Raw genomic sequence first — 17,692 nt, forward strand, 5'->3', positions numbered from 1 at the left:
CAAACTAGTGCTCCAAACTTATGCTGTTCACATGGAAAACACTACAAGAGAAGACACAAGAGAGACTGCCTTGCAATAAGAGGTACATATTCCTTCTACAGAGATGGAGAAATAAAAGGACAAATCTAGTTGTCTGAAAGGCAATTCACTGTACACATTTTATTTACAGTTTTGTACACTGTCTTAATATGAACGGGACCGCTTCTCTACTTGAGCCATTTTAACCAAAGCAAAATAACCTACGTAATACAAAGTGTTAAAATACAGCATAAAGATACAAAAACAGACATTCTAATTCTAGTTAGGAATGTAATTATGATGTTACATTTTTAAAAATCCACAATTATGTTTAGGAAATCACACAAACATAGATCACTGATTTGAATGAAACGCATAAATTTGTAGCAAAGCTTTGTAGTTACAAAAAAAAACAAAAAAATTACCAAAGAATGCACAAATTAATGTTTATTCCACCTTTGTGTCATATTCCTGGATCCTTCACCAATGTTACATGAAGAAAAAAACAAAAGCAAAACAAAATGAATAACTGAAATCAGAATCACTAATGTTATCAAGTAGGGAAACAAATAAATTAAAATCTAGCAGCCATCAGCAAGAGTACAGCAAAGACAATGCTGTAAAAAGAAACAAAGAAAATTGCTAGAAAACTGTATGCATCATATTCTTCCAAACCAGCAAAATATGCTCCTGCATACAATGGAACATTGAATTTTTTTTCCTTTAAGGTATAGAAATGCCAAGTTCTTTTTTGAATATAGTGGATGGGTAAATGTGTTTGTAATATAATTCTACTAAGCTATTACAGAGTGGGCCAAGAACACATTTATGGATTCTGGGGATGATGTGTACTGTAATTCTTTGATTAGGTAGTGGATATGCTAGCCAAAATTAAAAAAAATAATAATAATATATGAACACAGAAGTACAAGACAAAGGCGAATGAGACTTCTCTTATATCTTAGCAACATTTAGATGGAAATCAAATTTAAATGCAGTCCACTCTGCTTTTGAAGAGGCTTTGGTTCAGCTCCCAAATCTCGATTGCTTGACGCAGTCTCCTATGAGAATACTCAGAAGGTGTCTTCTTAAACAACAAACCTATTTTTAGTGGTGGAGCCGCTCTTAGTAGCTGTGTCTGCATGGGACTGATAACCAATCACTATCTTTGGAGGAAGTCCTAACCTTTCCTTGTATACCCTCCTAAAAAAGAAGAAAAGTTAGCCATTAGTCCTCATATGTAAAAAATACCTGAAATAAAGCACATACCCTTTTCACAACAATCTTGGTTAATCACTTAACTAATGTTTGCAAGTCTGCTACGTATCAAGTATTGTGATAATTATTTATAAAACAATACTAAGCAAAAAAAACAATATTAAGCAAAACAGGGACAATCCCTGGGTTCATGGTCTAGTAAGAGGAAACATGATCAAATAAACACAAATACATACAGATACATATGGTGTAGCTCTATCACATGCACACATGCATACTCGACAAAATCAACTACATGCAAACATCTCTTTTAACTCTTTGATTGCTGATACATAATCTAAAATACTATTGTTATATTTTACATATGAACTGTACTAAATACTATATATTACTGCACAATTACATTAACTATATCTATTACTAACAAGATAGCATACAAAATTAAACGCTTTGAGCAGGATTTATATTTTCAGGATAATTAAGAACATACAAAATTTGTCTTACACGTTAACTCTTAAGTAGGTTGTGACTTATATTAAGAATGAAATGTGATGAGTGCCATAAAGAGTAAGCATAGTAAGTATGTGATATTGTATAACAGGTAAGCTACTCTTTGAAAGTTATGAGGTCAAAAGCACAAGGCTGGTAGAGGGCGGGGCAAGATGGTGGACTGGTGAGCTGTATGTTTTAGTTACTCCTCCAGGAAAGTAGGTAGAAAACCAGGAACTGCGTGGACTGGACGCCACAGAGCAATCTGACTTTGGGCATACTTCATACAACACTCATGAAAATGTGGAACTGCTGAGATCAGCGAAATCTGTAAGTTTTGTGGCCAGGGGACCTGCACCCCTCCCTGCCAGGCTCAGTCCCGTGGGAGGAGGTGCTGTCAGCTCCGGGAAGGAGAAGGGAGAACTGCAGTGGCAGCACTTATAGGAAACTCATTCTACTGATCCAAACTCCAACCATAGATAGACTGAGACCAGACACCAGAGAATCTGAGAGCAGCCAGCCCAGCAGAGAGGAGACAGGCATAGAAAAAAACACCACGAAAAACTCCAAAATAAAAGCGGAGGATTTTTGGAGTTCTGGTGAACATAGAAAGGGGAAGGGCAGAGCTCAGGCCCTGAGGCTCATATGCAAATCCCGAAGAAAAGCTGATCTCTCTGCCCTGTGGACCTTTCCTTAATGGCCCTAATTGCTTTGTCTCTTAGCATTTCAATAACCCATTAGATCTCTGAGGAGAGCCCTTTTTTTTAATCCTTCTTTCTTTTTCTAAAATAATTACTCTAAGAAGGCCAATACAGAAAGCTTCAAAGACTTGCAATTTGGGCAAATCAAGACAAGAGCAGAACTAAGAGAGCTCTGAGACAAAAGGCAATAATCCAGTGGCTGAGAAAATTCACTAAACACCACAACTTCCCAAGAAAAGGGGGGTGTCTGCTCACAGCCATCATCCTGGTGGACAGGAAACACTCCTGCCCATCGCCAGCCCCATAGCCCAGAGCTGCCCCAGACAACCCAGTGTGAAGGAAGCACTTCAAATAACAGGCACACACCACAAAACTGGGTGTGGACATTAGCCTTCCCTGCAACCTCAGCTGATTGTCCCAGAGTTGGGAAGGTGGAGCAGTGTGAATTAACAAAGCCCCATTCAGCCATCATTTCAGCAGACTGGGAGCCTCCCTACACAGCCCAGCAGCCCAGAACTGCCCGGGGGGAGACGGCACTCACCTGTGACATAGCACAGTCATCCCTCAACAGAGGACCCGGGGTGCACAGCCTGGAAGAGGGGCCCACTTGCAAGTCTCAGGAGCCATACACCAATACCAAGGACTTGTGGGTCAGTGGCAGAGACAAACTGTGGCAGGACTGAACTGAAGGATTAGACTACTGCAGCACCTTTAAAACTCTAGGATCACCAGGGAGATTTGATTGTTAGAGCCACCCCCCCTCCCTGACTGCCCAGAAACACGCCCCATATACAGGGCGGGCAACATCAACTACACATGCAAGCTTGGTACACCAATTGGACCCCACAAGACTCACTCCCCCACTCACCACAAAGGCTAAGCAGGGGAGAACTGGCTTGTGGAGAACAGGTGGCTAGTGGATGCCACCTGCTGGTTAGTTAGAGAAAGTGTACTCCACGAAGCTGTAGATCTGATAAATTAGAGATAAGGACTTCAATTGGTCTACAAATCCTAAAAGAATCCTATCAAGTTCAGCAAATGCCACGAGGCCAAAAACAACAGAAAATTATAAAGCATATGAAAAAACCAGACGATATGGATAACCCAAGCCCAAGCACCCAAATCAAAAGATCGGAAGAGACACAGCACCTAGAGCAGCTACTCAAAGAACTAAAGATGAACAATGAGACCATAGTACAGGATACAAAGGAGATCAAGAAGACCCTAGAAGAGCATAAAGAAGACATGGCAAGACTAAATAAAAAAAAGGATGATCTTATGGAAATTAAAGAAACTGCTGACCAAATTAAAAAGATTCTGGACACTCATAGTACAAGACTAGAGGAAGTTGAACAACGAATCAGTGACCTGGAAGATGACAGAATGGAAAATGAAAGCATAAAAGAAAGAATGGGGAAAAAAATTGAAAAAATCGAAACGGACCTCAGGGATATGATAGATAATATGAAACGTCCGAATATAAGACTCATTGGTGTTCCAGAAGGGGAAGAAAAGGGTAAAGGTCTAGGAAGAGTATTCACAGAAATTGTTGGGGAAAACTTCCCAAATCTTCTAAAAAACATAAATACACAAATCATAAATGCTCAGCGAACTCCAAATAGAATAAATCCAAATAAACCCACTCCGAGACATATACTGATCACACTGTCAAACACAGAAGAGAAGGAGCAAGTTCTGAAAGCAGCAAGAGAAAAGCAATTCACCACATACAAAGGAAACAGCATAAGACTAAGTAGTGACTACTCAGCAGCCACCATGGAGGCAAGAAGGCAGTGGCACGATATATTTAAAATTCTGAGTGAGAAACATTTCCAGCCAAGAATACTTTATCCAGCAAAGCTCTCCTTCAAATTTGAGGGAGAGCTTAAATTTTTCACAGACAAACAAATGCTGAGAGAATTTGCTAACAAGAGACCTGCCCTACTGGAGATACTAAAGGGAGCCCTACAGACAGAGAAACAAAGACAGGACAGAGAGACTTGGAGAAAACTTCAGTACTAAAGAGGTTCGGTATGGGTACAATAAAGGATATTAACAGAGAGAGGGGAAAAATATGGCAAACATAAACCAAAGGATAAGATGGCCGATTCAAGAAATGCCTTCACGGTTATAACGTTGAATGTAAATGGATTAAACTCCCCAATTAAAAGATACAGATTCGCAGAATGGATCAAAAAAAATGAACCATCAATATGTTGCATACAACAGACTCATCTTAGACACAGGGACACAAAGAAACTGAAAGTGAAGGATGGAAAAAAATATTTCATGCAAGCTACAGCCAAAAGAAAGCAGGTGTAGCAATATTAATCTCAGATAAAATAGACTTCAAATGCAGGGATGTTTTGAGAGACAAAGAAGGCCACTACATACTAATAAAAGGGGCAATTCAACAAGAAGAAATAACAATCATAAATGTTTATGCACCCAATCAAGGTGCCACAAATTACATGAGAGAAACACTGGCAAAACTAAAGGAAACAATTGATGTTTCCACAATAATTGTGGGAGACTTCAACACATCACTCTCTCCTATAGATAGATCAACCAGACAGAAGACCAATAAGGAAACTGAAAACTTAAACAATCTGATAAATGAATTAGATTTAACAGACATATACAGGACATTACATCCCAAACCACCAGGATACACACACTTCTCTACTGCTCATGGAACTTTCTCCAGAATAGATCATATGCTGGGACATAAAACAAGCCTCAATAAATTTAAAAAGATTGAAATTATTCAAAGCACATTCTCTGACCACAATGGAATACAATTAGAAGTCAATAACCATCAGAGACTTAGAAAATTCACAAAGACCTGGAGGTTAAACAACACACTCCTAAACAATCAGTGGGTTAAAGAAGAAATAGCAAGAGAAATTGCTAAATATACAGAGACGAATGAAAATGAGAACACAACATACCAAAACCTATGGGATGCAGCAAAAGCAGTGCTAAGGGGGAAATTTATAGCACTAAACACATATATTAAAAAGGAAGAAAGAGCCAAAATCAAAGAACTAATGGATCAACTGAAGAAGCTAGAAAATGAACAGCAAACCAATCCTAAACCAAGTAGAAGAAAAGAAATAACAAGGATTAAAGCAGAAATAAATGACATAGAGAACAAAAAAACAATAGAGAGGATAAATATCACCAAAAGTTGGTTCTTTGAGAAGATCAACAAGATTGACAAGCCCGTAGCTAGACTGACAAAATCAAAAAGAGAGAAGACCCATATAAACAAAATAATGAATGAAAAAGGTGACATAACTGCAGATCCTGAAGAAATTAAAAAAATTATGAGAGGATACTATGAACAACTGTATGGCAACAAACTGGATAATGTAGAAGAAATGGACAATTTCCTGGAAACATATGAACAACCTAGACTGACCAGAGAAGAAATAGAAGACCTCAACCAACCCATCACAAGCAAAGAGATCCAATCAGTCATCAAAAATCTTCCCACAAATAAATGCCCAGGGCCAGATGGCTTCACAGGGGAATTCTACCAAACTTTCCAGAAAGAACTGACACCAATCTTACTCAAACTCTTTCAAAACATTGAAGAAAATGGAACACTACCTAACTCATTTTATGAAGCTAACATCAATCTAATACCAAAACCAGGCAAAGATGCTACAAAAAAGGAAAACTACCAGCCAATCTCCCTAGTGAATACAGATGCCAAAATCCTCAACAAAATACTTGCAAATCGAATCCAAAGACACATTAAAAAAATCATACACCATGACCAAGTGGAGTTCATTCCAGGCATGCAAGGATGGTTCAACATAAGAAAATCAATCAATGTATTACAACACATTAACAAGTCAAACGGGAAAAATCAATTGATCATCTCAATACATGCTGAAAAAGCTTCTGACAAAATCCAACATCCGTTTTTGATAAAAACACTTCAAAAGGTAGGAATTGAAGGAAACTTCTTCAACATGATAAAGAGCATATATGAAAAACCCACAGCCAGCATAGTACTCAATGGTGAGAGACTGAAAGCCTTCCCTCTAAGATCAAGAACAAGACAAGGATGCCCGCTATCACCACTGTTATTCAACATTGTGCTGGAAGTGCTAGCCAGCGCAATCCGGCAAGACAAAGAAAGAAAAGGCATCCAAATTGGAAAAGAAGAAGTAAAACTGTCATTGTTTGCAGATGATATGATCTTATATCTAGCAAACCCTGAGAAATCGACGATACAGCTACTAGAGCTAATAAATTTAGCAAAGTAGCGGGATACAAGATTAATGCACATAAGTCAGTAATGTTTCTATATGCTAGAAATGAACAAACTGAAGAGACACTCAAGAAAAAGATACCATTTTCAACAGCAACTAAAAAAATCAAGTACCTAGGAATAAACTTAACCAAAGATGTAAAAGACCTATACAAAGAAAACGACATAACTCTACTAAAAGCAATAGAAGGGGACCTTAAAAGATGGAAAAATATTCCATGTTCATGGATAGGAAGACTAAATGTCATTAAGATGTCAATTCTACCCAAACTCATCTACAGATTCAATGCAATCCCAATCAAAATTCCAACAACCTACTTTGCAGACTTGGAAAAGCTAGTTATCAAATTTATTTGCAAAGGGAAGATGCCTCGAATTGCTAAAGACACTCTAAAAAAGAAAAACGAAGTGGGAGGACTTACACTCCCTGACTTTGAAGCTTATTATAAAGCCACAGTTGCCAAAACAGCATGGTACTGGCACAAAGATAGACATACAGATCAATGGAATCGAATTGAGAACTCAGAGATAGACCCTCAGATCTATGGCCGACTGATCTTTGATAAGGCCCCCAAAGTCACTGAACTGAGTCATAATGGTCTTTTCAACAAATGGGGCTGGGAGAGTTGGATATCCATATCCAAAAGAATGAAAGAGGACCCCTACCTCACACCCTACACAAAAATTAACTTAAAATGGATGAAAGATCTCAATATAAAAGAAAGTACCATAAAACTCCTAGAAGATAATGTAGGAAAACATCTTCAAGACCTTGTATTAGGCGGCCACTTCCTAGACTTTACACCCAAAGCCCAAGCAACAAAAGAAAAAATAGATAAATGGGAACTCCACAAGCTTAGAAGTTTCTGCACCTCAAAGGAATTTCTCAAAAAGGTAAAGAGGCAGCCAACTCAATGGGAAAAAATTTTTGGAAACCATGTATCTGACAAAAGACTGATATCTTGCATATATAAAGAAATCCTACAACTCAATGACAATAGTACAGACCGCCCAATTATAAAATGGGCAAAAGATATGAAAGGACAGTTCTCTGAAGAGGAAATACAAATGGCCAAGAAACACATGAAAAAATGTTCAGCTTCACTAGCTATTAGAGAGATGCAAATTAAGACCACAATGAGATACCATCTAACACCGGTTAGAATGGCTGCCATTAAACAAACAGGAAACTACAAATGCTGGAGGGGATGTGGAGAAATTGGAACTCTTATTCATTGTTGGTGGGACTGTATAATGGTTCAGCCACTCTGGAAGTCAGTCTCGCAGTTCCTTAGAAAACTAGATATAGAGTTACCATTCAATCCTGCGATTGCACTTCTCGGTATATACCCGGAAGGTCGGAAAGCAGTGACACGAACAGATATCTGCACGGCAATGTTCATAGCAGCATTATTCACAATTGCCAAGAGATGGAAACAACCCAAACGTCCTTCAACAGATGAGTGGATAAAGAAAATGTGGTATATACACACGACGGAATACTACACGGCAGTAAGAAGGAACAATCTCGTGAAACATATGACAACATGGAAGAACCTTGAAGACATAATGCTGAGCGAAATAAGCCAGGCACAAAAAGAGAAATATTATATGCTACCACTAATGTGAACTTTGAAAAATGTAAAACAAATGGTTTATAATGTAGAATGTAGGGGAACTAGCAATAGAGAGCAATTAAGGAAGGGGGAACAATAATCCAAGAAGAACAGATAAGCTATTTAACGTTCTGGGGATGCCCAGGAACGACTACGGTCTGTTAATTTCTGATGGATATAGTAGGAACAAGTTCACAGAAATGTTGCTATATTATGTAACTTTCTTGGGGTAAAGTAGGAACATGTTGGAAGTTAAGCAGTTATCTTAGGTTAGTTGTCTTTTTCTTACTCCCTTGTTATGGTCTCTTTGAAATGTTCTTTTATTGTATGTTTGTTTTCTTTTTAACTTTTTTTCCATACAGTTGATTTAAAAAAGAAAGGAAAGTTAAAAAAAAAAAAAAAGAAAAACAAGGAAAAAAAGATGTAGTGCCCCCTTGAGGAGCCTGTGGAGAATGCAGGGGTATTGGCCTACCCCACCTCGATGGTTGCTAACATGACCACAGATATAGGGGACTGGTGGTTTGATGGGTTGAGCCCTCTACCATAGGTTTTACCCTTGGGAAGACAGTTGCTGCAAAGGAGAGGCTAGGCCTCCCTATAATTGTGCCTAAGAGCCTCCTCCCGAATGCCTCTTTGTTGCTCAGATGTGGCCCTCTCTCTCTAGCTAAGCCAACTTGAAAGGTGAAATCACTGCCCTCCCCTTACTTGGGATCAGACACCCAGGGGACTGAATCTCCCTGGCAATGTGGAATATGAGTCCCAGGGAGGAATGTAGACCTGGCATCATGGGACGGAGAACATCTTCTTGACCAAAAGGGGGATGTGAAAGGAAATGAAATAAGCTTTAGTAGCAGAGAGATTCCAAAAGGAGCCAAGAGGTCACTCTGGTGGGCACTCTTATGCACACTTTAGACAACCCTTTTTAGGTTCTAAAGAATTGGGGTAGCTGGTGGTGGATACCTGAAACTATGAAACTACAACCCAGAACCCATGAATCTCGAAGACAGTTGTATAAAAATGTAGCTTATGAGGGGTGACAATGGGATTGGGAAAGCCATAAGGACCACACTCTACTTTGTCTAGTTTATGGATGGATGAGTAGAAAAATAGGGGAAGGAAACAAACAGATAAAGGTACCCAGTGTTCTTTTTTACTTCAATTGCTCTTTTTCACTCTAATTATTATTCTTGTTATTTTTGTGTGTGTGCTAATGAAGGTGTCAGGGATTGATTTAGGTGATGAATGTACAACTATGTAATGGTACTGTGAAAAATCGAAAGTGCGATTTGTTTTGTATGACTGCATGGTATGTGAATATATCTCAATAAAATGAAGATTCAAAAAATAATAATAAAAAAATAAAAGAATGTAATAAATGACATATTGGAAGCAGGACAAAAAAAAAAAAACTGTACAAGGCTAAGAGAAGGAAGCTCATCCAATGGCTAATAACAAAAAAGCTGTGTGGCTACATGTTTCATAAAGAAAGTGAACATGAAAAATAAGGCTACTTTAAGATATCTTAAGGACAGATCACAGAAGGCCTCATAGGTCAACATAGTAATGTTAATCTTCATTCTATGGAAAATGACAAAATTTAAGAAATAAGCAACAGAATCAAATAAAAATAGAGGGAATCAAATAAAAATTTTCCTACATGACACTAGGGTTGTTTTTTCATTCATGGTCTCCAGAAGACAGAAGATTTTACTACAGTCTGCCTAGTCAGGTGTCTAAAAATAATTTTTTGGTAAGTTATAATTACTGTGAGATTTACAGTTATGGGTTTACAATGCAATAGATTCCTTTCAATTATACTTCAACCATTAGAAACTCCAGATAGCAAGTGTTCCAAGCCACGCAAACTGGGGATGGTAAAAAAATCTTTCCTTGAAAATGAAGTCAAAATGTTACAAATTTGAAAAATTTATAAAATATTGACACAAATACAAAACTTTCAGAGGAAAGAAATTCAGTTAAAAAATAACTTGCTTTCAAAAAATTGTGAAACTCCCACAATCAACAAGTTTTGATGCTGACCAACAGATTAGGAATACAATGGCAAATCTACAATTAATTCCTTTTTCTTACAGAAACCCCCTGTGTAAAAAGAAACCTAGAAAATGTCTATACCTTTAGACACAGAGAGGAACTATGTTCATGGGAGAAAAATCCCATGCAAAGAATCAAACCAAACTTTTTAATGCTTATTTTAAAGTCAAACTTTACTAATGTAAAAGTAGTGTCAAGAAAATCATAGTTAACACTGATGTTGGGGGAAAAAAAAAGCCAAGTATTTCTAAAGCTATAGACAAAATTACTTCTGCCTTTAGTTATTTTAATATTGTCAGAAGAAGGTAAGCAGACCTGCTTGGAGAAATGATGCCACTGGTTTCAAGCACTCCCTTCCTGTTGGCCCTGACAATCACAGCCAGCACCTAGCCCTGATGTCTACTCACTATCTTAGCAAGCTTGACGTGGAAAGACTAAAAGCCTTTGACACCCCTTCACAAATCTGCAATGTATTCTACTCCATAATGAGACCCCGCAGTCTTGGGTGCCCAAGTGCCAGATATAAAGAAAGCATGCACCTTCATTAAATCTAACCTCGATCCCAACCATGTATTCCCTTTTCTACACTGCCAAGTCCAGCTGTGTCACTGAAAACTCATCTGTTAACCAGATCTACCACACAGTTAAAGTTGAAAGTGGCTATGGCCTTCCCTTCCTCTGGCATCCCAAGAAGCACTTGGGGCCCTTACTGCTCAATTCAGTAAGGAAGAGACTGTGCTAACAACAGTCCACATTCTGCAGACGGCATCCAACCTGTCCCAGCAGACTGACCTGAGCAGCATTGTGGAGAAAACTGAAGACCTTGTAGTTTGCCTGGTTGAACTGGGGGGTGTGGATCTCTAGTTTGAAGGAGGGCTGGAAACAATAGCTTTATTTGTAGTTGTCATCTACAAGCTCCTGGACCATGTGGGGACTGAGCCATCTATTAAGGAGGATCAGGTCATTCAGTTAATGAATTTTTATTTGGAATGTGGCTGATGTGGTTATCAAGTTTCTTGAAGATATTCCATCAACTGTCCTGAGAACCTTTTCACCTCCAAACAGGAAATTCAGCACCTGTTCCATTAGCCTAAGAAGAGGACCCACAGCAGTGACCAATTCATTCACAGCCCTGATCCTCTCACTCTAGGTCCTACGCTTTCCTTTGTGGATCCACATTGATGATGTCAATGTCTCCAACTTTACTTTTGCTCCCCGCATGATTATATTTCATCTAGAACATGTTGCCATGCTGGAGCTCATGTATGTGTACCAGACTCAGCTCAATATATTCCAGACCACGAAACCACCTGGCCATGAAGGGCAGTGTGACATTTCTGAATGGCAGTCAGATGCTAGCCCAGCAGGCAATTCAGAGAATGGCACATCCTTCGCAATGTGGGACATAACTCGTGGGGATGAGCTTGGTCTTGGCACCATGGGATTGAGAAAGCCTTCTCGGACCAAAAGGGGGAAGATAAAGGAAACAAAGTTTCAATGGCTGAGACATCTCACATAGAGTCAAGAGTTCATTCTGGAGGTTATTCTCATGCATCGCATAGATATCTCTTTTTAGTTTTTAGTGTATTGGAATAGCTGGAAGGAAATTCCTGAAACTGCTGAACTGCAACCCAGTAGGCCTTTATTCTTGAAGATGATTGTATAACTATGTACCTTATACCGTATGACCGCATGATTGTGAAAACTTTGTGGCTCCCACTCCCTTTATCCAATGTTTGGACAGATGAATAGAGAAACAAGGACAAAAATAAATGAATAATAGGTAGTGACAGGGAATATGAGATGTTTTGGGTGTTCTTTTCTACTTTAACTTTTATTCTTAATCTTTTTTGTGTATGGTGATGAAAATGTTCAAAAACTGATTATGGTGGTGAATGCACAACTATATAATGGTACTGTGAACAACTGATTGTACACTGTGGATGACTATGTTATGTGAACATCTCAATAAAATTGAATTAAAAAAAAAAAAAAAAAAGCAGTGATCAGCGATCAGAACACACACCCCAAGATTTCGGAGTCCTGGGTCCATAAAGCCCACTGTGACACCACCAAGCTGCACCAGAAGCCCAGGCTCCAGCCCCCACTGCTGACAGTCATAAGGCTGGGGGGATGGGGTATAGTAGCCACTGTGAAGAGGATGAAATTCCCTGATATTTACCCCAATCCTCTTCCTCAAATACTGCACAGTGTTCCACAATACTCCCAAGTTTCAAAATAGTTGATTTAGATGGTTCCTGCCAGTTCAATAGTTGTTTTGGTGGAGGGACTATCCTTGGAGCTTCCTACTCTGCCATCTTCCCACAAGCCCCCTCCCTCCCTGGGACTTTTGCAGGATCTACTGGGAAGGGGGGTGTAAGCTGCCAGAAGTGGCCTGAAGCTGCCTCCTATGGCGATGGTCTGCCTGAGATAAAGCCAATCCAGAGGAGAGGAGAGCCAGGAATGGGGAGACAGAGATCTTCCAGCCACTCTCCTGGAGGGTTCTGGAGGCCAGAAGTGCCCTGAGTTCACAGCACCAGATTTTGAAGATCCTTCAAAAAGCAACTGCTACTTGTTAAAATGCACTTGGAAAGTTATACTTCTATGTATACATGTTATATTCTACAATAAAAAATATGATTAAAAAAGAAAAACAAAGAACAGCACATTAGTTCCAGAAGAAAAGAAATTCTGAAAACTGAAATGAATGTCAAGATAAACAGTTGAGAACAATTCATAGTTTAAAAAGAGGAATGAGAAAAACTTTCTTTAAGAAGAAAGTCAAGATTGTGGTTATAGTTTTGCTTATTGTTTTTCCATTTCCCCAACATAGAGGAGATTCCTCTGAGCCTTCCAAAGGCGGCATGGCGTCCTAGCAAAATACTGCAAATATTCTTAACTTACCCAGATGTTGCATTTCAAAAATTAAAATCTGTAATTAATCTGTTTTGCAATATAGAGAGGGCTAATAGGGGGAAAAAAAAAGCAGGTAAACAGCAAAACTTACCCTATATGTGTAACAGCTTCTCTGTTTTCACATTCAGTAGTCCATATTGCTATCTTATCACCTTTAGTTCTAACATTAACAACAGCTCCACATACATCATCACTGTAGTCATCAAAAGATTCTCCAATAAGGCACAGCAGCTTTTTAAAAAACAAAACCAATCCCAAATTACATTCACTAAATTATAAGAGTAGCTTACTAGACTGCAAATGTCTCTCATATACAGAATTAAAAACAAACGATATTTTTCTCACAAGGGCATATTGTTCTTCATTAGTCACTATTAATTTTGTTATATTTGAATTTATTCCAACTAGTTATTCCTTTTCTCCCAGTAGTTTTCAATTTTTTTTTAATTTGAATATTCTTGGTAGCTTTATGCACAATAGCTGAAAACTGAAAATGACTAAAATGTCCAGCAACCAAAAAAAAATGAATAAACAAACTATATAACACAAACTATGGAAGACCATTCAGCGACAAAAAAGAACCATTGATACATACAACATCATGGGGATTTTTTTTTTTTTTAATTAGAAAGATCGTAGGTTTATACAGCAATCATGCATAAAATACAGAATTCCCATATCCACCCTACTGTGGTGGTAACTTTGCTACAACTGATAAAAGCACATTTTCATAAACTGTACTATTAACTATGGTCCATGGTTTAACTTAGGGGTCATTGTTTGTGTTGTGCATTTCCATGGATTTTTTTCCCCTTCAGTGTTTAAATTAAGTTGATTTTTTTAAATGCCTAGATTCTATTTATGTATATAGTTGTTCCCCCTGACTTTTTCTTTTTTTTTGCTCTTTTTAATGTGGAATTCCAAAACACTATTTATTGAAAGTCTCCCCACAAAGACAAATTTTCATCTTTAAAAAAAAACTCTCATTCAAATATTTAAGTGTTAATGAATCAGACACTGTACCAAGTGCTAGAGATACAAAGAAGAATATACTAGGAAATCTCCCCTTGATGCCTGGGGTTTAGAATCTCTGCTTAAAGAAAATGTCCCATCATCTCATGTTTAATATATCTTTTAAAATGAAAATTCCAGGTTACATCACAATACATAAGTTGAATGGAATCAAGCAACAATCTCACTGTTTGCTTCAGTGATCTAAAAAGTTTAGTAGCATAAATAATGATGCTGTAAAGAGGACTGTAAAACCACTAATCATACAAAATGTGGGATTCTAGAATTTCAAGGTTAATGAAATGACTGGGGCGAGCCTGTCAAAAGAGTCAACTGCCAATCACTTTACATCTGATCTGTGATGTAGTACTGGGGGGAGAGGGAGATGCAAAATATACAGGATTCACATCACAGAACAAAAAAATTGCTGGCTTATATTTTCTACAATAAGCATACTTATCTCCTCTTCAATTAAGTAACCAAAATAAAATGTAATGTAACTTGAGTTTCAGTATTAAAAAAATACCTCTAAAACTGCTTTATAATTTTAAAACCTTACTGTCTCTAGCCAAAAGCGATCGAGGTCACTTCGTCTCTGCTGTTTGTTCAATGTAATTAGCCATCGTCCTCCTCTTTTGTTTTTTTCATCTTCCCACATGGGCTCAATACCATCCTAAAGAATTAGAAGAGAACAGTACTAGACAATGCTGTTACCCTGACTTTGAGAGATAATCATTAGAAACAGCAAACAATAACCCTGTCAACTTTTTACTTTGCTCGTCATAAAACTGCGCTGATTGTTTTGTTTTGTTTTGTTTTAAAGCACACAGGACTTAATGTCAGAGGCATGGAATTGCCTGGCTTTCTTACTTATTAACTAATGAAACTTGCTTTCACTTAATTTGGAGATTCTTAACATTTTGAGTAAAAGATGTCTTTGGCAAGTTATGTACACTTCTATACCCAAAAAAATACATTCAAAATTGTCAATTTCAGAGTTAATGAATGACCCACTATCCTGCCCCTTCGCAAAACTCTTTCTTGTACCTTTGAAGGACCTATGCACTCCAGGTTAAGAATCTCTGACCAACCCTGGATTTCAGTCTCCTCAAACACATAAAGGGATTAGATTGGATAATCAAAGGTCTCTTTGAAATCAAGCATAATATGTGCTCATAGAGTAAAACTCTCACTTAATTTCTATAAAATCTACTTACGCTAAAGACTAGCAAAGCTAATTTAATTACTAGCCCACGCACTGGAGTATTAACTATTAATTAGTATATGGCAAGATTTCTTAATAAATACCTGAATGGCCCAGTCCTACAATAAATATATAAAATCACCAATTAAGCATACCTTAAAAAGTGAGTAGTCACAGCCAGGCATTAAATTACTAGACAACTGGATATGGTTGTACAGACTAGGTAAAAGAAAAGAACAATTATAAACACAGAATACGTAATGCAGAGTTCAGGTGTTTAAATATTTAGAGAATATGAAAAATAAACACAGATAAAAGTTTTTTTACTTGCTTTCTATGGAGTCAATTTCTGAAAGGGACAAAACAGAAGCTAATAATGGCCAGTTCAAGAATCAACTTCTGATAATATGTACTATTTTCAAAAAATATATTTTTAATGATTTTACTGTTACAAAATATATTTTTAATATAGTAGTAAATTCAATGCATATATGTATATATAAGAAACCTATAATAAAAGAGATGACTCCAATAGATTAAAAATTTGAGGATAATGAGCAGTTTTGTTTGTTCACACATACACAAAAGACAAAGCAAGAGAAAGCAATTTGACCTTCCTAACCATCAGGATTGCATGACTGAAATAAGTCAGTATTATTATCCTTGGAGGTATCCAACAGTAGAATAGACCAATGGTTGGTTCCCGAATACCACAAGACTGTTACTGCTCTGTTGGCACAATAATCACTTGGGCAATATATTTTTTTAAATACAGTTCCAGGCCTTACCTCTTAAGATTTAGAGCCCTTAATTATGAGGTGGAACCCTGGAATCTGTACTTTAAAACACAATTATCCAAGTAACAGAATAATATTTGGGATGACTTAGATATTCACTAGCCCAAAGAGAGACGACCTCCTGTACTTTCTTCTAGTAAAACTGCTTTAAAATTGACAAGAGGAATAAAATAAAAGCAAAAAGTTTAAAAATAAACAAAACAAAAAAATAGATAAAAATAAATTTAAAACAAGAAAAAATTTTTTTAATTGGCAACTGGGTAAAAACACTTTGTCAGTCTCCAATATTAAGTGACAGAAATCATGTTCTTTGTCTACAGACCATCGATGATTCCATTATCCTTGGTCAGGTTCTCTTGGTGCTATTTTAACATAATCTAGGAATATTTCAAACAGACTTAAGAAATAATTTGGCATCCTTTGGATCACATTCCACAGAATACTAAACAAATGCAGTTTGGATGAGATAGCATAAGACCAAATAAGATTTGCCGAGTCACTCCACCTAATAGTTACTCTTCTCAACATACATTATCACTAACAGCCATGACTAGACAATAAGAGGCCCATATATTGACAGCGACTATAGAATTAGCACCACCACTGACATAAAAAGGAATGGATAGTGTAAGAGTGACCTTCTTCAATGGCATAAAAGGTAGAAAAGATTAATGTTTCTTTTTATTGTTTCCTTTCTCCTTCGTGGTGCTCTTAGGTCTCTTAATGTAAGTCTATGAGAGTATGTAATGGCACATTTAAACAGAACCCTAAGACTACAGACATAATGGATAAACCCAAAGGGCTCAGTGGTTGTTTGTCACAAATTCTGCCAGAAAACAGTGAGAAATACCTAAATGACTTAAATATTTATGGGAAGTTGAAGGATTCTTTTGTATCTTTAAATTGTATAAAAATCCACTATGCAATGACACTGATTACACAATAACTACAGTGTGGGATCACATTCCAGTTTGAGTCTCAGTCAGAAATATAATTCTGTGAACTGGTGAGAGCCAAACAAACTAGATAAATGCAAACATGATTCAGGAAAAAAATGGTACAGAGCTCCAGGCGGAGAGATTTTGTTTTAGAGAACTCTTGAATAAACACACCTCTTAAGATTTAGAGCTCTTAAATATACTTGATGTTTTGATGAAGGCAAAGCAGAATAATCCTAGATAAGTAGGCCTATGAATCAGTGGGACTTAAATATAGTTCTATTATTTAAAAAAAAAAAAAAAGACTGCTTTTAATAGAAAGTGACTACTCTCAAAGTGGTTAGTTCATAATTTATAGTGGTCTCAAATTATTCTATGCTTTGTTTTATTCAGTAATTCAAATACATATAACACACTATGGGGCCAATACTGGAGATATAAAGAATA

General features: G+C 37.3%; 1 protein-coding gene across 1 annotated transcript in view; it reads right to left on the reverse strand.

Moving 5' to 3' along the window:
- Positions 1–132: 132 nt before the first annotated feature.
- LOC119529673 (eukaryotic translation initiation factor 4E) overlaps positions 133–17,692 on the reverse strand; it is a 52,125-nt gene continuing 34,565 nt past the window's right edge. Inside the window, exons 4-7 of the mRNA XM_037830298.1 lie at positions 15,666–15,729; positions 14,866–14,979; positions 13,387–13,526; positions 133–1,221 (exon numbers count right to left, since the gene is read on the reverse strand). Coding sequence (XP_037686226.1) covers positions 1,107–1,221; positions 13,387–13,526; positions 14,866–14,979; positions 15,666–15,729 — 433 coding nt within the window. The 3' untranslated portion in view covers positions 133–1,106. The remainder of the gene's footprint in view (positions 1,222–13,386; positions 13,527–14,865; positions 14,980–15,665; positions 15,730–17,692) is intronic.

The sequence above is a fragment of the Choloepus didactylus genome, chromosome 3, assembly GCF_015220235.1.
Source record: "Choloepus didactylus isolate mChoDid1 chromosome 3, mChoDid1.pri, whole genome shotgun sequence".
Classification (NCBI taxonomy): Eukaryota; Metazoa; Chordata; class Mammalia; order Pilosa; family Megalonychidae; genus Choloepus; species Choloepus didactylus.